We start from the raw sequence: 27,967 nt of genomic DNA, 5'->3' as shown, positions 1-27,967 counted from the left end.
GCTAATTGTATTTGGCTTTTAAGTTTCCTAAAGATTGTGTTGTTATACTAGTTTTGCGACTCATGAGTATGAGAGTGTTTTAATAGCATCTCTGATATAAACTACAATAGTAAAAATACAGTTAGATTTGGTAAGTCAAATTCATTTTCTTGAATCAGTTGAAACTTTCAGTTTTGGATTAATCAGTTTTCATCTATTATTATATTTTTTGTAGTGCTGGTGGAAGACATTATGGTGAGACCAGCACCAAGAATTGTATCAATGTAGCACAGCGGTAGAACATGCCCGCAAAGCATAGATGGAGCTCTTAACATTGTAACATCATGGCAGCGGTAAGACAGCTGCCATTTGAACACCAACATTGTTCTGCATGGCGCATTACGAGCATGAGGCAAAAGTTGCAAGGCGCGGTCCGAGCGCGAAGTGAAATTGCGAGTGCGAGGCGATCGTCTGTGTTCCGCGACTGCTACCGGGTCCTTGAATAACATATAACGTGCGAGTAAGGGCAGCAGTGAAACAATTGAAATGATTCATATTTAAAAATGCTTCTGTCCACCAAATCAAATTCATTTGGTGTAACCAACATGCAGGTAGCCATTTTGTTGTTTATGTTGACCATAAAAACCACAAAACAGAGCATAACAACTTAGACCCTCAAGACCGAGCGTGAAGTTTTAAAACATTTTATGAAAAGGAACATTTTGTTCAAGTTATTTGGTGGAACCCTGCCAAAACTTCTTGACATTTTTATTAAATAGCATTCTTTATTTAGTCAAAGACATTTGAAAACGTGCCTTGAGTATTTTAATTACGTTTTTACTAGGGATGCACTGATATTATTGGTCAATTACTGACCAAAAATAAGAACACTGAAACATAATACTTTTTTCTGTTTGTAATCTAAAGAAATACCTACCAAAATAAATGAAAACCAGAAAAATTAAAATCATGTCAAACATATGCATGCAATATGAATTTTTAAATCATATTAAGTGAAATCTTATTTATTTTATTATTAGTTATTTTGCTTAGAACTGCTAAAGCAGAAGCACAAAAATGTTTTAGAAGTGCAAAATAACCTCTTTTCTATATCAGTTGTCATGTTTAATTAATTAATTAATTTTTTAATGTATATTTCATTGTGGCTCTAATTTAAAAAATGTAAAGTAATACTGAGATATTTATTGAATGTTATGAATAGGCTTACAAATATCAAGATATAATTTTCTAGGTATATCTCCTAGCACTAGACATTAGCATGTTTAAAGCGCTGAAATAAAAAGGCACACTTGCCCAGTGTGTGTGTGGTAGGGACAAAAAACTGTATTTTTTCATTCCGGTTCAGAAGTTCTGCAGCCTCCTTTCCAAAAGGTTACCGGTTAGAACAAAATAAAAGTACGGTTAATAACGTTCTTTTTAAAATGACAGTACTCTGAGCTAAGTGGAGAGTGAAATACCAGTTGCAGAGTTGCCAGATCTCGCAACCCGGTCTGGAAAAACAAGCCCAAAATAAGCCACTTGCCTCACCAAAATAAGTGAAAATTAGCAATGAATTTTTTTTCCTGTGTGGTGGATTTATCAGCATAGAAATCATAACAAGCAGTTAATTAAATGTTAAGTATAATTTCAAAGCACATGTTTCATTTTGGGCAACATGAAGTGGTGAAGAAAATGTATTGCGATTAACCCTTTGGCCTTTAGTTTCATGAAAAAAAAATTATCGGAACAAAATTAAACAGTTATAACCGGTTTCCAGCATTTAAAAATAAAGTTTTCACTCCGGAACAATTGAAAATCACTTTGTTCCATTTTTCGATTATGTTCTGCTAAAAACTTAGTTCGTTTTTGTTTTTCGTTTTCGTTCCTTGAACCATTTTTAGTCCCTGGTGTGTGTGGGGAGTTGGGGGGGTGGGGGGGGTTTAAGGAACTGGATGTACAGCTCCTAGTTGACAGTGGCATTACGGGGTGTGGCGAGGAGCGTGTGCCCAAGGGTCTCAAGCCTTTGGCTCCCTAGTCACATAGTGCAGCTGTTGTTTGTACCAAACAGCCCAGACCAGCATGGCTGCCTTGGAGAGGAACCACTTAAGTGCTCCTGTCAGATGGCCATTCCTTGCATACCTCTGATTTTTCACAAGCAGAAGGCACTAGGAAAGCAGGGACATCTCAGAGCAGAGCCGGGAGGAATTCAGCTTGCGGCACTCTTCCTCTGCTCTCTACCCTATGTAGAGCGACTTCATATTGGCCTGTTCAAAGGAATGCTCTGATCACCATTTAAGCCAAAGGAATGATGAAGAGCATCCAAGTGTTAATCCAAGCACACACCGGCTCTCCACTTCAGGGAAAGATAGCTTTTTCTTCGTGTTGACATGCCCAGCTGGGATGCAAATGAATCTTTTTGTTTGTCAAATATCAAGCTCTTTTTGAAGCACGATTCGTTTTTTTGAAGCAGTTCAGTGTGTTACCTAACCGTGTACAGTTGCTGGAGGTCAAAATAACTCATCAGCACTCTGGAACAAAATGGCTTAGTTTCCTCTCAGAGTTCTCCTGATATGGTAGAACAGCACGGTTCCAAAAGAATGTTTGGTTTCGGATCATCTTCGTTTCAGATTTTATTTTGTTGACTTGTGTGGGGACCAGCAGGCCTAGTTTCTGTCAGTTCAGTCAGATCCTATTGTTGACTAACAAATCATGGCATGGTTTTTCTATTGACACAAGAAAAAGTCTCTTCCCACATGGTGTAATTTTTAAACCAAACCCAGCCTTTAGCAGTCATTATACTAATTATAACACTTGAGCAATCCAGACGCTTACAGCTGTACTTAGACACTAGTTTAGTCTAACTGTGAATGTACAATTTTCTTGGCATACATTGAGACCTACATTCTCTCCTTTTGACTTTGTTTTTAGCACAAATATACAGTGTATTGATTTAATATCCTACAAGAGCTCATGTACTGCCTTAATATTAGTTGTATATTTGCTATACAGTTGGATGACTGCCTTTCTGATATCTGAAAGTTCAAAAGTTTAGTACATTCTAGGTCGGAATGAGGCAACTGGCAGCACTAGCTGGACATTGACAATTCTATGTCTGGTTGCAGACAGTATTCTGTAGGCTGATTTAGTTTAGTTTAGTTTTTCCCAGCTGAGTGCAGCATCTGTCCTGGTTCCTTAAGAACAGTATGTGTGTGTGTGTGTGTGTGTGTGTGTGTGTGTGTGTGTGTGTGTGTGTGTGTGTGTGTGCATTTGTGTTAAAACAGAAAGAAAAAAGCCTAGCACAAACCACTTGTGGCTGAAGAGCCCACAGCTCCAGAAGGTGAACCAGTCCTTGATGCTTTGTGTCTCTATCTCCTTAAAGAATTTATTTTTTTATTTTTTTATTTTTTTATCATCTCTGTCTTAACAGCATCACTTCTAAGGTCTGTCTCAGGATTTGTGTCATCAATCACAAATCATATCTTGAATCCTGAGAACATTTTAGGACATCATTATTTAGTATTGAATATGTAAATTCCCATATACTGTATATATTCAAGCAACAAATTTACTAATAAAGCTGCTGTCTTTATTAAATTAGAAATGAAACAATGTCAAGTTTAGTAAACTTAGAAGTGGTTTTGTCTTGGAATTGCTGAGGTGTGGCTGAAATATTGGAAGAGCAGATCCCACACCTTCAATTAGTGAATTACAATAACATTGGCACTACCAGGAATGTGTCAAAATCACCTTGTTCAAGTTGACAAGAGCAGGCTCTCAATTTTGCAGATTACCCCAAAGTTCACAATGCATGATTGTGCATGAAGAGGAAGTGATGCAAACTTAATTATTCCAGAAATACACCATTCGTGTTTTGATGAGCACCAATTAGCAATCTAATGAGCCGATTTTTCAAATTCAGTTTTGAGTACGACGCAGCGTGCACAGATGTGCTTTTTTGCTGTTCAACAACTTCCCTAGTTTTTGCATTAAAAACGAGGGGATTGTTGGAGAGAGCTCCGAGTCGTATCTCCATTATGCAATGTGCCTGGAAGCTGCACAGCTTCCTTCATTAATACTGAAGAATTACAGGCTGTTGAGGAGTAATTACAAACCTGTTTGCGTGTCAGAAGAATGTTTTTTCTAAAGAGCGTTTACGTGCCAGTTACTTTACCACATGTTCAGGTCCACGGCATTTCCCTCCAGTGCACCTAAAGGATACTATTTTTTTTGAGTCCTCATAGAGGCATTATAAATGATATTTAATAATAGTAAAATATTAATTGGAACTTTCTTGGCACAGGCATTTGGAATTCTCTTCCCAGCTCAAATTGTTCCTGTGCATGGTATATGGAGACAAAACAATATGGCTGGACCCGCTAAAGAGGTACTGTTCAGCCTCATTAATTAAGACTATAATTAGAATTTGGACTCTTTTCCTCTTAATCTATTAGGGAGGTGAAACTTTGATTCTGAAATCCATTAGTCTTTTCTCATTCATGCATACTTTGCCCCATCAAAGACACTATGCTTGCCCAAGATAGCAATGACTTACTAATCGTTAAGACTTTTCTTGTGCTTTTTGTCAAAATAGCCTTCCTCTAAAAAGAAAACAAATTATTTGTTTCGTAAAAGCTGGTCATTATGTAACCAAGCTCCCAAAGGATCATGCATTACTCTGAGTGAGAGACTTTAAGAAAGTAAGTGGCCCCAGCAAGGTAATAAGACATCACTTTTCTGTATTCGGATAATTTTGGAATTTTGATGCTTTTGTCATTGTGCTTGGTATGAAAAGATGTGGGACTTACACAGACATGATCTTTTGAGAGCGAAAGGGTGAGGGGGAGGCTGCTAAAAGCTCAGAACCAGAGCAGCTTATGTCTCAGTAGGGCCTCGGTTACACATTCTGGCTCAGAACAGGCACTTTTTTACAGCAATTGGGAGAATTTTAACATAATGATATCATACTCCCTCCTTTTGATCATTATCAGAGTAATGTACTGCTGCTGTGCCTTTTTACAGTAATTAGATCATATTTTCCTCCCTCCTGCTACAGGTGCACACACTCCAGTGCTCACATTCATGTTATATTTCCTGTTAATCAAATAAACATTTACAGTTCCAGTCAAAAGACACATCTACAATTTATTTATTATTATTATTATTTTCCACATTAGAATGATGTTAAAATCATCAAAACTATGAAATAGCACAATCAGAAGTATTGGTATTATGCAGGATCCACATTTTTTTAAACAAATACATCTTATATTTTAGCTTCTTCAAACTAGCCACTCTTTGATCATGCTCTTGGTATACTCTTAACTAACTTCATGAGATAACTACTTTTTTAAAGCTGTCTTAAAGGAGTTCCCAAATATCTGGTGCAACTAATCTATTAAAATATATATATATATATATATATATATATATATAACAGTCATAGAGTACACAAAAAGTTTTATTTTTTTATTTTAATGTGTTGATCCAAGTCAGATAGATGATTGAAAGTTAGTTTACATGCACAACTACATTAAGACTTAGCTACAGCTGAGATGAAAATGTTGATTTTCTGGGGTGCGTTTCCCAAAAGCATCGTTAGCCATATATGGTAGCAAGTTCCATTGTTACCAACATAGTTCAACGATTTGGTGTTTCCCGAAAACATAGTTCCAAAGAACATTTGCAAACAGCATCGCAAAGTTGTGTGGTTGGAACTTAGTTTTCTATTTGGATATTATTTCACTTCTCTGAGGCTTCTATATCTTTTATTCCATATACTGTATATCTTTCATTCTGCCAATACTTTGGTTTACGTTTACATGCATTTAAGAAAATGACTTATTCTGGGGTTTCGCAGAAAGCGGCGTTCTGAAACATCATGCAAATGCGAATGCAGCCGTTTAAGGGATTAAAGGCTGTGAAGAGAAAGTGCTTTAACGCACGCAGTTTCTGTTGGAGAACACAGCTTCTGTGTCCATGTTAATGCACAAGTGGCATGTTTTGGCGGTGTTCTAAATGGGATAAATCAGTCTCCGAAGGGCACTTCAAAGGGAGAACAATCATAATAGGTATGCTGTAAGATAGTTTCAAACTAAATAAAAACAAAAATGGCTTGAAAAGGTCAGTTCCAAATTACTGTTGTTTTGGAGGCCCTCAGCTCGCCACTGCTCTCACAGTGGATGGTAAAGACTTTGAAAGGGATAGAGCATTGGGAAGATCACTTCTGAATGGAATGCACCCATTTGAAGAGTGCACATATGCGTGTGCGCTTAAGCACAAAACTCCACTATTGCAGTGAAATGTATCATATGTCTCATTACAGGGTGCATGCTGTCTTCTGCAGCTTTCTCGCATTAAACGTTTTCCTGGTGAACGTGTAAATGAGCTATTAAAATTGAATATCCGCAGAAGTTATTTCTCCACCTCCTGCATTACATCATTAAAGACAGTTCTATTTTGTTGAACCAGTGTGGTTCGAACGTTGGATGTGCAACATAGCCTAGTTACTACGGTTTCGGGAAACAGTTGTGACTAGCTAGTATATCTCGTCAACGATGCATCGTATTATGGTGGTTAAGCAGTGAGTTACATCGTTGTATGGGAAATGCACACCTGGTTGGTAGTGCACTTGCTTTGCCGTGGTGTGCGGTGGCAAACTACAACAGCTACAGCTACTATAACACTATCTCTATAGAACACACTATCTTTAAAAATGTAAAATTGCCAAAAACAGGATTATAGAACATATATGTGCCACTCTCTGCAGAGAGAATTAAGCAGACACACAGAAAGAGCAGCTTTCTGATGATGGCCTTCTCTTTCTCTCATTGTCCCACAGCAAGCCACACAGGAAATGAACACTGGATGGGGGGTAGAAAAAGCCCCATAACTAACCCTGTGTCTTATTCAGCTCCCTAGCTCCCTTTGTCGTGAATCAGTATTTCGTAAGCACGAATTCAGGCACTGGTAAGGGTACTGATCCACTGAACATTGGGACACTTATGACTCAATCACCTGCGACATGTTTACGAGCTCGCGCATAGAAGCACAGCTGTTATTAATCAGTATCATTGCTGAATAAATACAATACAATACAATTTTATTTCTATAGCATATTTAAAACAACAGCAGTTGACCAAAGTGCTTTCCAAAACTAGTACAATTAAAATAGTAAAACAGCACAAGAGCATTCACACAACACATTAAGAACAATAACTTTACTCCACCTCAAATGCCAAACTAAAAAGAGGTGTCTTTAAGCAAGACTTAAAAATCTCCACTGTAGGAGAAAGTCTAATGTTTAAGGGAAGAGTATTCCAGAGTCGGGGAGCTACAGCGGAAAAAGCACGGTCACCCTTAGATTTTAATCTTGTCTTTGGAACAAACAGGAGCATCTGGTTAGAGGATCTCAGATTTCTTGTAGTTTGATGAGGATGTAATTGATCAGCAATATATTGAGGAGCTATACTTTGAAAGCCTTGAATACAAGCAGAAGGATCTTAAACAGTATCCTGAACTTGACTGGCAGCCAGTGTAAAGATGCCAGAACTGGGGTTATATTTTCCCACTTCATTGTGCCTGTCAAAAGCCTGGCTGCTGCATTTTGAACGAGCTGAAGATGGGAGAGATGATACTGAGAAATGCCCATGTATAATGAATTACAATAGTCAATACGTTAAGATATAAATGCATGTATAACAGTTTTCAGATCTTTGCCAGATAGCATCGCCTATAATTTAGAGATAGCTCTAAGTTGGAAAAAACTTGTTTCAATGACATGTTTTATTTGCTTGTCGAATTTCAATGCCAAATCATAGATGACACAGAGGTTTTTAACATGGTCAGATACATTTAATGAGATAGAGGTTAGTCTGTTAGTGATCACATTGGTGGCCGGAGAAGAACCAAAAACAATACATTCCGTTTTATCACTGTTAAGCTGAAGAAAGTTACTTGCCAACCAAGACTTAACCTCATCAAGGCAGTGTGTTAGTGAACAATAATTATTATTAGTATTATCTGTTTTGAAAGGAATGTACAACATGGTGTCATCAGCCATAAAAATTTTACCTAACGTGCACATGTATAAAGAAAATAGAATTGGACCGAGAATAGATCCTTTTGGAACACCGCAACATATTGATGCTGATGAGGAAAACAGGTTTCCAATACAGACTAAGAAGGATCTATTGCTTAAATATGATTTAAACCACTTCAAGGCTGTACCCTTGATACCCACCTCCTCTTTCAGGCGCCGTAATAGGATCTCATGATCAATAGTGTCAAAAGCGGCTGTTAGATCGAGCAGGATAAGACCCACAGTATTCCCAGATTCGACAGAAATCATAATGTCGTTAAATACCTTGATCAGAGCGGCCTCTGTGCTGTGATAGGTCCTAAACCCAGATTGAAATGTGTCTATAATATCATTCTCAGTTAAAAACTTTTCGATAAAAACAGTCATTTTGAAATAGGCCGATCGGATCTTAATTTGTTTTTTTGATGAGAGGCCGCACTACTGCATGTTTAAAACTAGTTAGAACAAGGTTTAACAGCAGCCGAGGAGGAATAGAATCAAAGGGACTAGTGACAGGTCTCGTATGAGTAATTATATTTACCAACTGAGCAAGAGAAACAGGTTCAAAATTACGAATTCTACTGAGACTTTGAGGTATCTTCAGAGAGTCATACAGAGAGTCCTGAGGTTCTTAATTTTGTTCAAGAAAAATTGCAAAAAATCTTCACAAGTTTATGAATTATCCTTAAGGCAATTTGTGACTAAAGGAGATAACATTGTATTAATTGTATTAAACAGAATATTAGGCTTACGGAAAATCTTTCTAATTATATCCGAAAAATAACTTGGTCTCACTGCTTTCAGTGTACGCTGAAAATTAGACAAAGATTCCTTTAAAATTTCAAAAGAAACTTGCAATTTATCCTTTTTCCATTTTCGTTCCGCTTTACGGCGGACTTGTCTAAGGGCACGAACTTCATTAGTCTTCCATGACTGAGAATGATTATTTTGTTTTCTATGCTTAAAAGGAGAAATAACATCCAGTATGTTTGTACAAATATAGTTAAATTGATTCAAATGCTCTTCTATACATAAATCAGAAGGCAGCTGATCTGATAAGCAAATATCATCCATAACAACATTTATAATAGGAAAGCCCAAGGTTAAGACAAGATCAAGAGTATGGCCATTTCTATAAGTAGGTTCTTATACAAACTGAGTCAAATTAAAAGAATCAATAAGCTCTAAAACTCTCTAACCAATGGTTTTGAGGGACAGCACACATGGATATTAAAATCCCCAAGAATAAGAAAATTGTCCGTAGTGGGGACAGTAAGAGATACAAAATCAGAAAATTCTTGAATAAACTCTTTGTTGTATTTTGGGGGCCAATAAATAAGTGCACAGAGCATTGGAGAAGTTAGTTCCATCTTACTTAATTGCAACTCAAAGTTTCTGTTGACAATTGGTGACGTTTAAAACAGTTCTTATAAAATGCTGCTACACCTCCACCCCGTCCAGAGAGTCTAGGGGAACAAAAAAATTTGCAGTTACTGGGAGAAAGTTCTGATAAAGGACTCAAGTCCACAGCATCAAGCCAAGTCTCAGTCACAGACAATTTATGAGGTGTAAAATTTATGAGGTGTAAAATAGTCTGTAAGATGAAAGTTTTATTCACCAAGGACCTTGTGTTGACTAGAGCCATCTTAACAGAGATGAAATTTGTGATTTGAGATCAATCCGATGATTTAGCCCATTCCAGTGGCCAAGGATTTGATCTTCTAGTCTGGGAACATGATCTCCTCCAAACACTCTAACGTGAAGGAAAGCGCTGAAACAACGGAGCATTTTTATACGAAGGAAGCCGCTGATCCAGAGCAACAGGGACTAGCCATGAGCATCTTATCTCCATGGAATCGTGATATAATACTCGCAATGAAGGGAAACTTGAAGACTCAACCATACTGCAGCCACACTGGGAAGTGGCCGATCGAGCGGCCCAGTCTTTCTTTATCCTTATTGAAACACCTCCTCGCTTTCCGCATTTTCTGAGGCATTTTTTCAACAGTGCAGTCGAAGGAGCTCTGCCAGTATAGACAGGAGAGATCCAAGATGGATGAAATTCCAGCCACTAGTGTCCCGGCGGCCCAGTGTCAGCATGGAAGTTTGAATGCTAATAAGTGTTTGGTGATTATACAGTATGATAGCATAGTGCTACCAAATGTCGATAGAGTGCCCAAGGCAAATAAATGCGTAGCAAACATACACAAGGACATACACAGACAAATCTAACATATGCAAACAACTGCTAAGACCCGACGGCTTGCCAACATACATACTGGCACCATCTTGGAAATGGACACTATCGTTCATTTTCGTTGAAGATATTCAAACGTTCAGTATTATAACAGATAATTGGCATAAATGGGATAAATAAAATATATATTGGAGTGCATTTTAAACCTTTTAACAATTCAGATATTTAAAAGATTGTTTCACTTTCATGGTAATTATGAATGAAACAACATCTCTTTTAAATTGAAAATAAGGCTTGGACTTCATAGTTTTACACTTGTGCTCGTCTTCTAACGACTTGTGAGACTTCAGAGGACATGACGATGTTTCCGGTAAGGGAACATAGTGAGCAACAATGCTCACTGGTTTTTACGGTGCATTGTGGGATTTTTTAGGGTGCGAAAGATTCAGTGCATTGGAACGATTTTGCGAATGAGACAGCCCAAAAATGGTGGACTCCCAGATCAGTGCCCTGACTACTGAAATAGGGAACTGATTTTGACATTTAATCAAGCTGCTATTATGTAGAAAAACACACAGAAATGACATTTCGTGTATGCACAGTTACAAGCAAATGGAAGTGAAATAGACCTTTTCTCAAAAGCAGAGCAGATTGCACTTGTTTGCTTGAAGGCTACTTGTTTAGTTACTCAGCATTTTTCATACTGATGAGAGAAAACATTGAAGACCTTTGGAGCGATTGTACTTTCGTGTTTGAACGCTGGCCAATTGTAATTCCTGTGTTTGTCTATGGAGGTTACACATTGTGTGGGTAAATGACCCATGATTGTTTGAGAATATTTCAGATTGTTGTGTGAAGGAACTTGCTAACAATGTGCACCAGCAGATGGTAAAAGACATTTTTGTAATCCGCTGATGTTCACATAAAACCAGAGACACACAATATATAGTACACGGGTGTGAGCTCAGTCAGGTGCAGTCCTGATAGATAAGTCTGTTCTTTCTCACATAATGACATCATTCTCATACAAGGTTTTCAGTATTTGTTGTTGATGTTCTGCAGACTGACTTATAGTGATTTGCAATACATTGTGTCCTCTCACTGAACTTTTTTGGGTCATTACAGCATTTGCTAACATTTAGCATGCTGGTTTCTAATGTACTGTATTGTTTGTTCTAGATTCAGCAAGAGCAAGTAAAAAAAAACTAAATAGCTTTGATTAAGACAGTGGGTTCAGTTTAAAACTAGAAATGGCAAAGTACACCAGATGTAAACATACAATTGACACCCCACCAAAGTTTTTAGATTTCTCCTCCAAAATGGTACTTTAATTGTCTTTGATAATGGTAAATGGCTGCACTCAGTTGTAATGACTTTAGCCATTCCCTTCTTAAAGAGCTCAAGTCACACTACATTTGTTAAACTGAATTGCTTTTCTCATCCTGGGATGCAGCTTTGATTCCACTGTACACCAACACAACCAAAGGCTCATCAATTGTAAAATTTATGTTTTATTTTCGTAAATGTGCGAGATAATTACCAGAGTCTTATTAGAACTTTCCCAGAGGGTTGGGAACACTTAACGTTGCGTGCTATGAGATGCTACGATTGCTGCTGGGAAATGGCATGGCGTCGATTCGACTGAAAGCTGTTGGGGATTGGTCGATTAGAGCGCAATCCCATGATGCTTTATGCCTGTATGTTTGTCTCAGCAGGAAATGGCTTCATTAACCCGAGGGGCTCACCGGGGCTTCTGGGTACACCCAGCGGGAACGGACTGGGTAAAGTTATGCCTGCCAAGTCACCACCACCACCGGGGGGCAACATGGGCATTGGCAGCCGCAAGCCAGACTTGAGAGTTGTCATTCCCCCATCCAACAAGGGCATGATGCCACCTCTGGTGAGTTTGAAAAACTACAACTCCACTTTCACATCATCTCAAAGCTGTCTCCAAATCATATTGATTATTCAATTCCCCCCAAAAAACAACAACGCTGTCCTTTTAAAAAGATGTGGATCAGTACTCACAAGGCCTCAAGTGAAATAATGGTCATTATTTGTTTGGCAGTAGATGATCACATAGTGTAATATCCCAAAGTGTATTATTCTGTAGAGAGTAGGGTTGCCATGATACCAAAAAAAGAAGTAGTCGATATCAAACCAGTGAAACTGAATGCTTAATATATTCAGTAGCAACTAATATGCTATTCAACACCATTTAATTTAAGTGAAATATTAAATACATTTTAACAAAGGTCACGTACACACTACAGAATTTCGGCAGAGACATAATAATACACAGATACAATATTTTGTTACAAATCTGATTCTGTTTACATTAACTTGAGACATATTAATGATGTTTATATTAATACCTTGCGAAGATGGGCATTTTGGCCAATAAGCGTATTTGACCAATAGTATCAACTTGTACTGAAGAAACGGTACTTTTCTATTAGAGCGTTTGATCAATGACAGTGAAATTAAGCTAAAAATAGTATCAGTTACACAACAAGCAAAGTAGTGGAGCAAAATATCTCTGAGATCTAGGTACCATCAATCCCTCTATTATTCATATAGAAATTAGAGGGCCACTCAAATGATTATAATTAAGGTGCAGAGCTCTGGCCACATTCAGCACCTCAGGCTACACCCAGCTGTCAGTCTCATAAATCACTTAAATATAAAATGGGAAGCGAAAAAAAGAATATTATTATTATATTTAAAAATGGTCAATAATTTGTTCATTTTTACTGTAGAATCAGCTCGGTTTCTTCCACACTAGGGCTCGTGTACAGTGTACAGAATCTTATTTGGTAAATAATGTTGGGGGTTACACAGGGTTTGCTCAGCTCAGCATACAGTATATATATGCCAGAATCTGAAAGTGGTACCCTTTCTTACCCATCATAAATCAAAACAAATTCCACATGCTAAGATAGTGGCATCTCAAGTAATCACAAATAAGCCCAGAGGATTGTTCATTTGTGTATATTTGCGAGTGTCCTTTCAATGTGTGTGCGTGCGCGTGCGTGCGTGTGCGTGTGCATGTGTGTGTGTGTGTGTGTGTGTGAATGATCTGCCTCAGACAGACAGACTGAGGCAGGGCCTGTGAGTGTGCCTGCAGACAGGCTGTCGTTAGAACATAATGGTATTAAATTAATCACATCGCGGTGTGACAGAGTGGGTATGAAGGCTTAATCAGAAGCCCAGTGTGTGAGCCAGATAATATCTTGTCGCCCTTGTCGTGTCTCCCCACTGTTATTGATTGGGAGCTGGTATTAAGACAGTACTGGCCCAGCACCACAGAGAAGAGAACTCACTGTCTTCAATACTGTACAACTCTGCACAGTCAGCCAGCCAGATCTGAACAAAGAAATATATGCTAACGATAAGAAACTACGAAGACCCATAAAATCGAAATGATCAGGTTTTTCTGACATTTGAAATTAAAAGAAAACTGAGAACAGCTGGTTATCAATGGGAGTAGATTTGTGCCAAAAGTATTGCACATAATTTTAAGATATGGAACAAAAATATTAATTTAGAGGGAAGACAAAACACTTCTTCAAATAAACAGCATCCGTTTTTTATTTATTTTTTACTGGCAGAGATTTAATTTACGCTTAACAATTTTTTTGTTTGCAGCTCTGATACAAACCTCTCATGTGAGCGGCACGTACAGTGTAAAGTTCTCATTGGCGAGTGAGTTTTGAAGTGATAGCTCAATGACCTAGAAATATATTGTTTATGTCCGTCAATTTATATTTCTGTTTGATATTTGAAAAGCAACCTAAATTTCAGAAAAAAAAGTAATGTTAAACACAAATCTAATCGCATAGTTCCTCGTTAAATGTACAACATCTCATTTAGCCTAGTGTTTATTTTCCCCCTTTTGTAAATAATCAATTAAAGCAGGAGGACAGTGCCAATGAAAGCAAAATGATTGATGGAGCTATTTAGACTCATAAGCTCATGTATAGAATCTCTTGAGGTGAACATTTAAGCACATCTTAGCTGTAAGGTCAAGATAAATTATTATTTCTTTTTTTATTAAAAAATCTCTATTATTCTCCTCTACTCTCCCTTTGTTTAACATTTTGCACTGGAAGTAGTTTTACATTTACCTAATTGCTGCATGTCAGACAAAGCACATGGCCATGAGGAATGAAAACGGTGAGCACATTTAGTGGCTGTGAATTTGACTTTTCTTTTGAATTTGACTCTCTGAATTTGAATTTTCAGTTTTGTTCCAAGTAACCTGAAGCAGCGTTTGGTTCACGCTTCAGTCTCTTAATTTGAATAAGTTACTTTAAAGGCACGTCCTGGTTAGAACGGTGGGTTGACGACACTGAAATTTGGTTTAGTTTAGCCACCTGGCTTTGTACTGAGAGTGACACCATCATGGGTTTTTTTTCTGTTGGAAGCAGTCAGAGGAGGAAGAGATGGAGTTGGTGAGTTTTACTAAATACCTTGGAAAGGCAATAGCTGATAAGCTTTTGGGTTTGGGTTTAAAATCACACTGCTTTAACTAGCAGAGGTGCACTAAGCTTACAGACATGATTCTTAAGCAACCCACCTCTTGAGCTGAAAATCTACTAAACCCAAGATGAACTCATGAGTGTTGTGTGGAAGTCTGGTCTGTGTTGTGTGTGACTCACACTGCATTTTCTAAATCCTTTTTTTTTTTTTGTTTTTTTTTGGAGAAGTTTGAAAGAGTTGTTTCTACATGTGTGTAGACATATATATATATATATATATATATATATATATATATATATATATATATATAATTTTTTTCTTTATTTTTTGTTTCAGCACATTTGAGTATTTTCCAAGTTCTTATCCTCTCTTGATTGTTGTTTTTTGTTTTTGGCCCGGAGAGTGATTACTTTACTAATGATGATGTCATTGACCTACAGTTGAGTCCAGAATGATATCATTAGATGAGGAGAACGGCCAACTACAGTGAGAGAGAATGTTAGAAATGTTCCACTAGTAGAAAGATTCTAAAGAGATGGATAAACTAGTACTTAAGAAGACCCACTGATCTTCAATGTAAACATGAAGTTTATTTATTTAAATTTGTTTTTATTTATTTTATTATTTATTTAAATATATTTATTTATTTATTTTGAAGTAGGCTACTTCACATAGAGCAAAATATCTCTCAGAATCTTTCTTTGTGGATATGTTTTTTAATAATGAGTGCAATTTATGCTCTTTAGTATACACTGGGGTACACCCAACTTGATATTGTAGATATTTTTAGAGATTTTATATAATGTCCCTCTTGAACAAAATTGCTTTGAATTGGAGATTGTGAAAAAAGCTTTTGCTTTCTCTGAGAGTGTGCATATGTGTGTGGCTTGAGGTGAATATGTATGTGCACTGCATGCTGGTTGCTGCAATGATTTATTAAAATGAGTACATGGCATTTTATGATGTAATTTTTCAAGTAGATATGCCACTTATTTAGGAGGCATTCTGAAGTGTGCCAGTTTTAATTGTCAAAGATGTTTTAATTCAAGCTGTTAAACTGACGGCAACCTGCAAAGCAATGAGAATAATTCTAGAATGAATCTGCAGCGCCCCTTATTGGTACTCAAATGATATTACTGCACAATTTCTACCAAATTAGAATATTCTAATGAAAATATTTCACATCATAGTGTTTATATGTGTGTCTTTGGTGGGATTTCTCTTTTATTAACTTTGTGTAATTAATCCTGTGTACAGAACCCCCAGAGGATAAGCAGCTCTCAGTCCACCCAGCCTCTGGCCACACCGGTGGTCTCTGTCACCACCCCCAGTCTGCCATCACAAGGCCTGGTCTACTCAGGCATGCCCACTGCCTACAATTCTGGTAGGTCTAAAAACAGACACTCATGAAGTCATTCATTTCGTTATCATGCCATTCTTAGATTTAATTTAGTTTTAATTAGTCATATCAGATTTTTCATCCTTTCATTCTTATTCAACTGTTTGCCAATGTATTTTCAATCAATTTCCACTCCTAATTCATCTACAAATGGATAGCAAAAAACCAAAAAGTTTACCCAATCAGAATTTATTCCTTGATGCTTACAAGCGAAGTGTGACAGCTGTTTCACAAACCGCATGCCCGAAGCCGAGCTCGTAAGTCGAAGCAGCGCTTGTGTCTGAGTGCCACCCAGTGAAGCCTTCAAAATTTCCACTGAATCCCTCAACAGTGCAATAAATGGGCATCTAATGTCAGATAGTCAGATTCATCAGCCAATCAGATTGATTTATTTGTTCTTGGTGGGAGTAGCCTTTTAGATAAGTCCCAGTCAAGGCCTTCTAGCTGGCCTTGAGCGACGCAATCACACATTAATTAATGTACGTAATTTGAAAGCGAAGAGTGCGAGTGGCGAGATCAAGACTGAGACGGCTGTCATCACTCACTACCGTTATCGCCATTGAGAATGAGATCCTTATGTATTTCTATACCCGAGACGTTCTGCATGACCATGTGATCGCTTAATTTATTAAACAGGAAAGGAAGGCTGATTTTGACTTCAATTAAATTAGTAAGTGCTTTTTGCATTAAATTAGAATAAAGTGTAAATTAGTATGTCTTGAGCATTCAGTGAAATTTATTGCAAGCAACATTTAAATCGCAAATATTATCAGATAGCTTTTTCCAAGTCTAACTCTATCTAACTATTTATTTAATCATTTATTTCACAAAGCAATCATGCTGCAGTTACAATTAGGCTACCTTGAGCATTCATTGTCCTTTCAAGTTTTGACTTTCGTTTGTGAAGTTTTTAAAATGTCAGTTGGTATTATTAGTTGGCTGCAATGTTATGTATGATGTCCATAAGGTGTCTTAATCATTGTGAAACAATGTTTTCTTAATGACATGAATTGCACTGAAGGCCTGGACTTAAAATACACGGGCCACCACTGAGTTTAACAGACACTTAGGCTCATAACAAATGTATTTGAAACACTTGACTGCATGACTGCTGTGCAGAGGTGTTTGTGTGACTCATAAACTCTGTTGTTGATTGTTGTTGTGTTTTTTTGCTCTAGAATACTCCCTGAGCAGTGCTGAGCTCGCTTCTCTGCAAGGCTTTTGCTCCCCAGGCCTCTCTATAGGCTCAGTGTCGGCATGGCAACAGCATCAATTAGGCCAGGCAGCTCTCAGCTCACTGGTGTAAGTAACATAGATGTGTGCAGGCACACACAAGCATGCATGTGCACTTAGGTTTGCAGAACACTTAGGGTCATCTAATGCATTCTTATTTGCCATACCTTTTCAGTTTTTTATTTTGTAGAAAGCAGTGATAGATGAATGGATCTCACAAAATCTGTCAAGAACCTTCCCAGGTCATACAATATTTCTCCCCAAAAGTCAAAAGAAAGAAAGAACTTATATTTTGGTTAAAGAAAATTAAGTCTTTTTTTAGAACATTAAGATTTTTTATTATATGTCATTTAAATTGTAGTATTTATTTAGTATTTATAGGTAAAACATGGTAGTTTCTGCTGTAATGCCCTTACATTTATGCTTATTTAAATGTAAAAAAGTCAGTATGTTACAGGAATGAGAATCACCATCAAGAATAATGAGAATTACAAATTAAAGGGGTTTATTGTCATGAAAATAATGCAAATTCAGTACAAATAATCTTAACTCGCCGATGGGCCCACCAAGAAAAAAAAATATCAAAACATTATTAACTACAGTCTTGACCAACACAACATAGATATAATTTTAAAGCCTAGAAACTGTCCTTTACAGTGCATGTAGGCATTATGACCAAAACTGAACAAGTACTTTGAAATTTGCAGACAAATCAGAAGTGTTCTGTTTTGATAATTTAGTAATAATTTTGCACTGTACTTATTAGAATCGGTAAAAACATCAAACTGATCAGATAGCCATGTGCCATACAGTATGTCATTGGAAAGCTCTCAAAAAGTAAAATACAACCAGCCTATTTGTTTTACTTACAGACAAAAACACATCTAGTAATAGCTAAGTTTATGTCTTTGACATTGTTACATAAGCCGCATTTTTGCTTAAAACTTCATGAAAAATAAACAGAGCAGACATTATCACATGCCATTACTTAGAGGAGGGGATTCCCATTAAAACGAGCCCACACACAACATAATCGGATGCATAGATCATTAGATAATCCACATGAAGCACAATGTGCACACAGCACACACTGTAATGTGCTCCTGGCTAAAAACACCTTTCCTGGATCAGATGACTTCATCTGAAATAATGTAGTACATTGTCCAGCGTCATGGAACGCTTAACCAATGTATAATTACATGTGGCCACCAAGATATGGCACCAAGTACATGACACACACTCAATGATGGCTCAAATGACACAGAATGGAACTGAAAGAGATCACGTTACTCATGCCTGCATGCAATGGAGTCATTGTTGTATTTGCATGTGTAAGTTAGTTCTTATGTACAGTTATTATTTTTTATTTGTTTGGAGAGGTTTTGGACACTTGGAGACATTTTTGGACACTAAGATAAATTATATTTGTATTGCTATAACTTTTGATTGCTTTGTCGTATCAACACAAAATTTTACTCTGGTACAGGTGACATAATTGGGAACAAAACATACATAATTTATTATAATCTATATCATTAAACATTTTGAAAAGTTTTCTTTAAAATGATACCAAACATCTGAACCTTTTTTTTTTTCTTTCATTTTGGCCATGCCTCTGAAACAGGAAGTCTTTAAAACACCTTCAGAGCTTAAAGGGTTAATAGCCCAAAATATACTTTATTTTCATACACACACACACACACACACACACACACACACACACGCATATATATATATATATATATATATACACACACACACACACACACACACACACACACATATATATATATATATATATATATATATATATATACACACACACACACACACACACACACACACACACACACACATATTTTGGGGCTGTCAATCAATTAACATTTTTTATCAAATTAATTACATGGTATGCTGATTAATTATTTGAATTAATCGCATACATAAATATTTGCTGAGAAAGCTGCTCAAATAACAATAATTCAATGTATAATGACTAAATAAATATAATAGTTATATTTAAATAATTATAAATAATATACATGTATATATTCTAAAAAATAGTAATAATAAAGACAATTAAAATGCATTACATAATTTTGGTACAAGTGAAGCATTAAAAAAAAGACAGTACAAAAAGTGGCTTTAGAATGCAATGTATTGTTTGTTTCCATATTATTTAACATAAGCCTATCATTGGCCACAGTTCACAGCAATCCATTTTGCAATTGAATTTGTCAGTCAGTCGGGGATTTATTATAAGGGCTTGTCTAAGGACGCGTCAATGTACACCTACATCAGACGGACACTTTTTGAGTGTCTTGGTTGCGTCTCGTCATAAACATAACATTTTTAGGTCGCTGTGTCAAGTTAAACAAAGTTTCAAACATAGAAAAACACATCTTGAGATCCCTGCCTTTCGGTTTTGCACTACATCAAGCTGTGATGGTACGCAAAAATGTGTTCTCATCTTTTGTTGTCTTCTCTTGGTAAGTGTAGTTTGTTCTCTGTCTGTATTAGCTGCGCGTTGCCTATACAGCGAGTTTCACTTACTGCCCCCAGGAGAAAACAGGTGGTACTTTAAGCTTGAATTGATCAGATGGAAGCAATATTCCCTATTATGGTCCAGGGACATGATTAATTGTGTACATTTTTTTTAACGTGTTATTTCTCAAAAGAAAGAAAGGAAAAAAAAAAAAAAAGAAAAAAAAAACTATATATATATATATATATATATATATATATATACACAGTTTTGAAACACTTGACTGAAATGTTTCTCGTGATCTTAAAAATCTTTTGATCTGAAAGTGTATGCTTAAATGTTTGAAATTCGTTTTGTAGGCAAAAATATATATTTTTTTTAATAATTATTATTTAAAAAAAAATGTATTTCATTATAAAGCTAACATTTAATAAAAAAAATAAAATAAAAAATAATAAACATTTTTGAAATTGATGACTTGGACCAAATAATAAAGAAAATCAGCCAATAAGTGCCCAACATAGATGGGAACTCATTCAATACTGTTTAAAAAGCATCCCAGGGTGATACCTCAAGAAGTTGGTTGAGAAAATGTCAAGAGTACATTTCTGCAAATTCTAGGCAAAGGGTGACTACTTTAAACAAAATCCAAAATAAATCAAAATTGTGTTATATTTTAGCATCTTCAGTCACAACATAATTCCCATAGTTCCATTTATGTTATTCCATAGTTTTGATGACTTAACTATTATTCTAAAATGTGAAAATTGTTTTAATAAAGAATGAGTAAGTGTTTCCAAACTTTTGACCGATAGTGTATATATATAATAAAGAATGAGTAAATGTTTCAAAACGTTTGACCGGTAGTGTGTTTGTGTGTGTGTATATATATATATATATATACAGGTGCATCTCAATAAATTAGAATGTCGTGGAAAAGTTCATTTATTTCAGTAATTCAACTCAAATTGTGAAACTCGTGTATTAAAGAAATTCAATGCACACAGACTGAAGTAGTTTAAGTCTTTGGTTCTTTTAATTGTGATGATTTTGGCTCACATTTAACAAAAACCCACCAATTCACTATCTCAAAAAATTAGAATATAGTTACATGCCAATCAGCTAATCAACTCAAAACACCTGCAAAGATTTCCTAAGCCTTCAAAATGGTCTCTCAGTTTGGTTCACTAGGCTACACAGTTATGGGGAAGACTGCTGATCTGACAGTTGTCCAGAGAACAATAATTGACACCCTTCACAAGGAGGGTAAGCCACAAACATTAATTGCCAAAGAAGCTGGCTGTTCACAGAGTGCTGTATCCAAGCATGTTAACAGAAAGTTGAGTGGAAGGAAAAAGTGTGGAAGAAAAAGATGCACAACCAACCGAGAGAACCGCAGCCTTATGAGGATTGTCAAGCAAAATCGATTCAAGAATTTGGGTGAACTTCACAAGGAATGGACTGAGGCTGGGGTCAAGGCATCAAGAGCCACCATACACAGACGTGTCAAGGAATTTGGCTACAGTTGTCGTATTCCTCTTGTTAAGCCACTCCTGAACCACAGACAACGTCAGAGTCTTACCTGGGCTAAGGAGAAGAAGAACTGGACTGTTGCCCAGTGGTCCAAAGTCCTCTTTTCAGATGAGAGCAAGTTTTGTATTTCATTTGGAAACCAAGGTCCTAGAGTCTGGAGGAAGGGTGGAGAAGCTCATAGCCCAAGTCGCTTGAAGTCCAGTGTTAAGTTTCCACAGTCTGTGATGATTTGGGGTGCAATGTCATCTGCTGGTGTTGGTCCATTGTGTTTTTTGAAAACCAAAGTCACTGCACCCGTTTACCAAGAAATTTTGGAGCATTTCATGCTTCCTTCTGCTAACCAGTTTTTTAAAGATGCTGATTTCATTTTCCAGCAGGATTTGGCACCTGCCCACACTGCCAAAAGCACCAAAAGTTGGTTAAATGACCATGGTGTTGGTGTGCTTGACTGGCCAGCAAACTCACCAGACCTGAACCCCATAGAGAATCTGTGGGGTATTGTCAAGAGGAAAATGAGAAACAAGAGACCAAAAAATGCAGATGAGCTGAAGGCCACTGTCAAAGAAACCTGGGCTTCCATACCACCTTGGCAGTGCCACAAACTGATCACCTCCATGCCACACCAAATTGAGGCAGTAATTAAAGCAAAAGGAGCCCCTACCAAGTATTGAGTACATATACAGTAAATGAACATACTTTCCAGAAGGCCAACAATTCACTAAAACTGTTTTTTTTATTGGTCTTATGATGTATTCTAATTTTTTGAGATAGTGAATTGGTGGGTTTTTGTTAAATGTGAGCCAAAATCATCACAATTAAAAGAACCAAAGACTTAAACTACTTCAGTCTGTGTGCATTGAATTTCTTTAATACACGAGTTTCACAATTTGAGTTGAATTACTGAAATAAATGAACTTTTCCACGACATTCTAATTTATTGAGATGCACCTGTATATATATAGGCTTGTTTTTGCTCCAAGGGCCATTCAGTAAACAGATGGATGGGGGTAAATCATAATTAAAGGGATAGTTCACCCAGAAATGAAGATTCTGTCATCTTTTACTCACCCACATATTGTTCCAAACCCATAATACTTTATTTTTTCTGTGGAACAAATAAGATGTTAGACACAATGTTATGCTTATTCACAATTTATTTTGATTGTGTGGTGAAAAGATACAATGAAAGTAAATGGTAACTAAGGCCAACATTCTCCCTAAAGTCTCATTTTGTGTTCCACAGTTAGAAGAAAAAAAAAGTGATTTGGGTTTGGAACAAGCAAATAATAACAGAATTTTAATTTTTGGTTGAACTATTCCTTTAAATTTGCTGGGTCTCTGTTTAGCATCAACTCTGCAGCATATATTAGTTTTTTCATAGGAAAACAATTGAAAACCAGCACAAAATGTGTTCGGTGTGAACAGCCAGATATACTGTATTATTGTTTATATTTATATTTATAAATCAAATAACTGTATTCGGAGGAGCAGTGGTTAATGTCTCTCTCCCCTCCTCCTCCTTCAGAGGTGGCGGTCACTTACCTCAGGGCTCGAATCTCTCCATCAACACCAGCCAGAATATCAACATTAAATCCGAGCCCATCTCTCCTCCACGCGAACGCGTCACCCCATCTGGCTTCCCGCCCCAGCAGCAGCAGCAGCAGCCTCCCTCTGGTCGCCCAGACATGGGCCGCTCGCCTGTCGACAGCCTCAGCTCATCTTGCTCCTCCTACGACGGTAGCGACCGAGAGGATCACAGGCCTGATTTTCACTCCCCACTCGGCCTGGGTCGACTCCCTGCCACCGGGGCCGAAGAAAGGGAAAGCCCCACGGTCAAGCGCATGCGCATGGACACCTGGGTGACATAAAGCTGTCTGGAGCCCGACCCCCAGTCAGTCACTCGCAGGGGTGGGCAGGGGAAACAGAGAGAGAGAGACAGCAGGGAGGGTCATTATTGTTATTATTCTATTGTTATTATTTAACGTCATTTCACTTTTTTTGTAAGTAGGTGGACGGTGACAGAAATGCAAGATGTCCTGACATATCGAAATTAAGCACCTAAGTGGAAAGAGAGAGAGAGAGAGAGAGAGAGAGAGAGAGGGAGAAAAACAATCTCAAGTCAAGCAGTCAGACTGAATGGTATACTCAAAACAGGTGTTATCAGGTACTTGATGCAAATTGCATTGTGCAAGAGTCCAATGTTTTAAAGACGACAAGAGTTTTGTAGATTATTGTAGTCTCTGGTGCAGTTTGACACTTGTAGCTGTTTCTGCTGTTCAATTTGCAAGTTTCAAACAATCAAAGAAAGTGTAGGGGCAGCTTCTGCTAGAAGGGTCCTGCCTGCTGGGCTCATGTATTAAAACAATCTGTATCTGCACTCGCTCTTATGAAGTATGTCACTTATTAATTTATTTATGCTAACTGACAATAGATCATAGGTTTGGATCAGTTTTTATGAGGGAAGGCTTGTATCTAAAATGAGATCACATTCCACCTCAGTTTAGACATTAAGTGAAAAATGAAAATGTCTCTAAATTGAATGTGTTCTTTTAATCAAAGAATTAGAAATTATTGGTGACAAATCTGAGATTTAAATTAATGGAAATTGAAAAGGTAGCCCAGTCCATTTAAAAACAATAGCAAGTCATTGTATATTCATGCAGCGCCAACAACTCAGTGGTAACGCAAGCCAAAACCTCTGTCATTTTGTTGTACTGTAGGTTGGGAGTTTTCAGCATTTCTCTCTCGATATTCGTTTAATATTAGTTCTGTCATAGTGTGCGTTGTTACAAACATTGGAAAACTATAAACATGCAAAGCAGATCTTGAAACAATATCTAAAGCCATGAACAACTGTTGTTCTGTTTATAAATGAAAGATTTGAGCCAAACCTTTTCTTTTGTTATGTATATAGCAACTTTAATATATATCACTTTTGGTGTAAGTACGTATGTATTGTACCTTCACCAGATTCAAGAAAAAAGTATATTTTTGTGGATTACTGCCAAGTTTACAAGGCGAGATCCTTATTAAGTAGAGTATTCACTGGTTAATATTTACTATTTTGTTAACTATACTGTACTTTCTTCAAAATCTGACTATTATTGGTAATAAATAAAGTGTTTTTTTGTTTGTTTATTTTTTTCTCTCAAGAAGGTCGTTTTTGGGTCGTTTACCCTTTAATGGTGGTGAATGTCTGTCCATAAGAAATTGTAACAACAGAGCTGAATGATTCAAGCTCAGATGTCTTTTCTTTCTTGTTTTGTAAATTGATAATTGTCATGCTAAGAAAAAAAAATGGTTGCTTTTCTTACAACTGTTTTGTGAGGGATTAGCCTGCAGCTGCTGAATACACTGCCTACTTTAAATCCCAGTTTAGATGCACTATTCATTCATTTCAATCTCTTTAGAGACCTTGTATAGAAAGTTAATTTCGTTGAATCCCTATTACTAAATTAATTTGAATTGAATCCCTCTTCAAATGCACACATGCTCATGTTAATAAAGATATTGTAAATATCATAACTGTAGGTAACCCTAATATATACATACAAGCATACTATGTACAGAACACCTTCCCTTCCCACTTATTTTGTGAACTGGCTCATCTACAGATTTCCTAATATTAGGAGGCATCAGTCGCTCTGTATTGCTGGACATGGGAGGGCGCCGTAGCTCTCTCTGCTGTTGCGTTTCGCTCTGTGTGTGCATATCCCTTCATTGTGGGGCTCTTCATGTATGGCTGTTTGTTTGTGCAGCACAAACGTCTGGTAGCTGCAGTGGCCTCCGGCTTGCATCACACCTCACTGCCCCTCAGGCGGCAAAACGTCAGGGGATTCAGCAGCTAAATATGAAAATGCTAGACAATGCAAACAGACTTGGACATGATCTCTCTACTGGATTACACAAAAGTTTGTATGTTCAAGTTTGCAATTGGAAAAAGGATGCTTTCCTCTTTAGATTTGTTATGTATTTGGTTGATGTGTACACCAGTCACTTTTAGATACCTCCTGGCCCTCTTGAGCAAAATAGCAGCTGACAATGAGCTGATATTAATCTATGCAGTCCCCAACCCACGCATAGCCAAGAACACAAAGCATTCACATTTCAAGGATCACTGATAAATTGAGTGAATATATATATATATATATGTCACATGCCCATTTATCATACAAATGTTGCCTAGTTCATGAATAAAGTGCTCTTTGTTGAGCAGGTGAGAAAATGACTGTTAACCCTTTGTCCTTAAGTGCTTGCACATTAAGGTTACGTATAATGGCACACTTACTAAATATGGAAACCACAAGAGCCATGCAGACACTGCTTTAGGTGTAGCTTTAGATTTAATCTCAGATGTGCAAGCTTTGTTGTCTCAGCTAAATTTTAAAACTTAGAAACACATAGAAAGTTGTATGATATCTGTTGAAAAGTGTTCATCATTTGAAGTTGATCGCAATCAAAGCTTTTCAGGGTAGACAAGCAATAATGCCAGCCCAGTGCTATAATTGCACTGTGGATTTAAGACATGCAGGATGTTAATACTGCAATGCACACACACCACACACAACATTAGTGCTTGATTAGGAATCAGGGAATTTTTTTGAGTTTCTCTGCTACATGCACAATTAGAGCCTTATTCCAAAGAGTTGCTGGTTTTCCAAATCAAATATGATATCCCTCATCATATTTTTCACTGAAATAAAATCACCCTCACATCAGGAGTTGGGTGCTTTGTCCATCGACCCTTACAATGCACAGAAGAAATGCATAACAAATCTAAAGAGGGGGAGCTGTTCCTTTGGTGCAAAATGCTGCGTCTGAAATCACAAACTGTTGAATGTGAAAGGAAGGGATAAAGAGAAAACAACAATTATTTTTTGCATACTTCACTTTGCTGTGCAAGAATACACTGCTTTGCTTTATGGCTTTTCTAAAACAGAATTATGTATTTGGTAATTGTTTGTAGTTACTAGTTCATTTCAAGAAGCTGTTTGCGGTTTGGATACTAGAACCGCTTGGCGGCACAAGCTGGACTTTGTTGCCATAATTGAAACAAGATGTTTAAAAAAAAAAAGAAAAAAAGAAAAACATGAGAGTGAAATTTAAGTTAATCAGCATTATATTTCCCTTGAATGTGTTGTTTTATCTTCATTATACAATAAATATTCTAGTGAACTTTTTATTGAATTACTAAGATATTATGCTAGAGATTGTTGTACAAATTTGTATTCTGCATTCACTAAAGTAAAGATATTGGCTTTTATTGTGTAACAGGTTCTCTTGCTTATTCTGTGCAAAATGAAGTGAACAATTCTCTGAATTTGAGTAGACTTTGTCCACATGTGAAGTCCCAAACATTAGAATCTGTCCGCTTTATTAAAAACCTCAATGTACCCTCAAATACTCACTCTATGTGCCTTCATACTGCATCACTGAGAAACACACATCATACACAAAAGAGCTTAGTGTAGATGTAGGTTGTTGCCCAGAACTTCTAGTTTAAAAAAGGGTTAATAACATGTTATAATGAAGGCTTATGTAGAAATAAAATATAAGCATACAGAAACTGTTATTAATTAATGATAACTATCTCATATTTACCACATTTGTTTTTATAAAGTCACTTGTCATATAGTAGGGAGTAACCTGAATTAAACTCGTGGAGATTTGCATGTTCATGTAATATGTAATGCTGCCAGCAAGTGGCACTAAATTTGCATGGAAACGAATGCCTCATGTGGCCATGATGATACAATTTTAGCAATATATCAGCAGTAAAAAAAAAAAAATAAATAGTTCTGGTTGTAGTAGTTAGGCTCTGGGCAAATGAATCCAACGTCTAACAACGTTTTTATTTTTTTTATTTTTTTTATTTTTATTGTAGTCTAATAAAAAGCATTAGCAAAATGACAGATAACCAAAACAGTAATTTAACTATTTGAGTGTGTTTAGTAACATTTCAGTTAAACACTGTAATGGAGCTGGCAAAATTATGTACTCAAGTCAAGAGTAGTGATTTTGTTTTATTTATTTATATATATATATATATATATATATATATATATATATATATATATATATATATATATATATATATATCCTTTAAAAACATGCAGGGGTAGGCAAAATAATATCACAGATGAAAGAAAGAAGAAGAAGAAAATGAAAATTAGTATGTAAAAACAGCAATCGGTTATGAAACTTAATAATAAAATAATAATTATTATAATAATTGTACTAATCATATTTTCTTAAAGACATTTAAGCTAAACTAAACTCATACATACATAAAAACTATTGCATAGATATTAACAGGTAAATGAAGGACCCTCCTTCATGACCAAAATGGTATAGTCCAATTTCCTGTTGGAGTGGTATAAAATGTGTGGCCAAACCATTACTTCCACCTGAATCGGATCAGGGCATACTGCAGCAAAGTCTTTCTAGCAAGTCAGTCCACATCATATTTCCATTCTATCTCCCTCAAATGAGAGAGACCAACATCTCAAAAATGGTTGGTCAAGATTACGATCAAAGAACATATTTCAAATCAACAATAAAATCTGACAATATTGGTATCATAAA

The 27,967-nt window shown here is 36.6% G+C and overlaps 1 protein-coding gene across 9 annotated transcripts in view; it reads left to right on the top strand.

Moving 5' to 3' along the window:
• Positions 1–26,783, top strand: part of LOC127455959 (myocyte-specific enhancer factor 2A-like) — a 152,965-nt gene extending 126,182 nt beyond the window's left edge. For 6 of the 9 annotated variants that reach the window (XM_051724179.1, XM_051724187.1, XM_051724182.1 and 3 more), the window contains 4 exons: positions 11,966–12,153; positions 15,993–16,119; positions 17,313–17,436; positions 22,908–26,783. In XM_051724179.1, coding sequence (XP_051580139.1) covers positions 11,966–12,153; positions 15,993–16,119; positions 17,313–17,436; positions 22,908–23,250 — 782 coding nt within the window. In that variant the 3' untranslated portion in view covers positions 23,251–26,783. The remainder of the gene's footprint in view (positions 1–11,965; positions 12,154–15,992; positions 16,120–17,312; positions 17,437–22,907) is intronic. The other 3 variants (XM_051724185.1, XM_051724181.1, XM_051724186.1) reach the window with 1 other exon arrangement.
• Positions 26,784–27,967: the final 1,184 nt, after the last annotated feature.

The sequence above is a fragment of the Myxocyprinus asiaticus genome, chromosome 18, assembly GCF_019703515.2.
Source record: "Myxocyprinus asiaticus isolate MX2 ecotype Aquarium Trade chromosome 18, UBuf_Myxa_2, whole genome shotgun sequence".
Lineage (NCBI taxonomy): Eukaryota > Metazoa > Chordata > Actinopteri > Cypriniformes > Catostomidae > Myxocyprinus > Myxocyprinus asiaticus.
The sequence above is the reverse complement of the archived record's forward strand: the minus strand, read 5'-3'. Positions and strand labels throughout refer to the sequence as shown.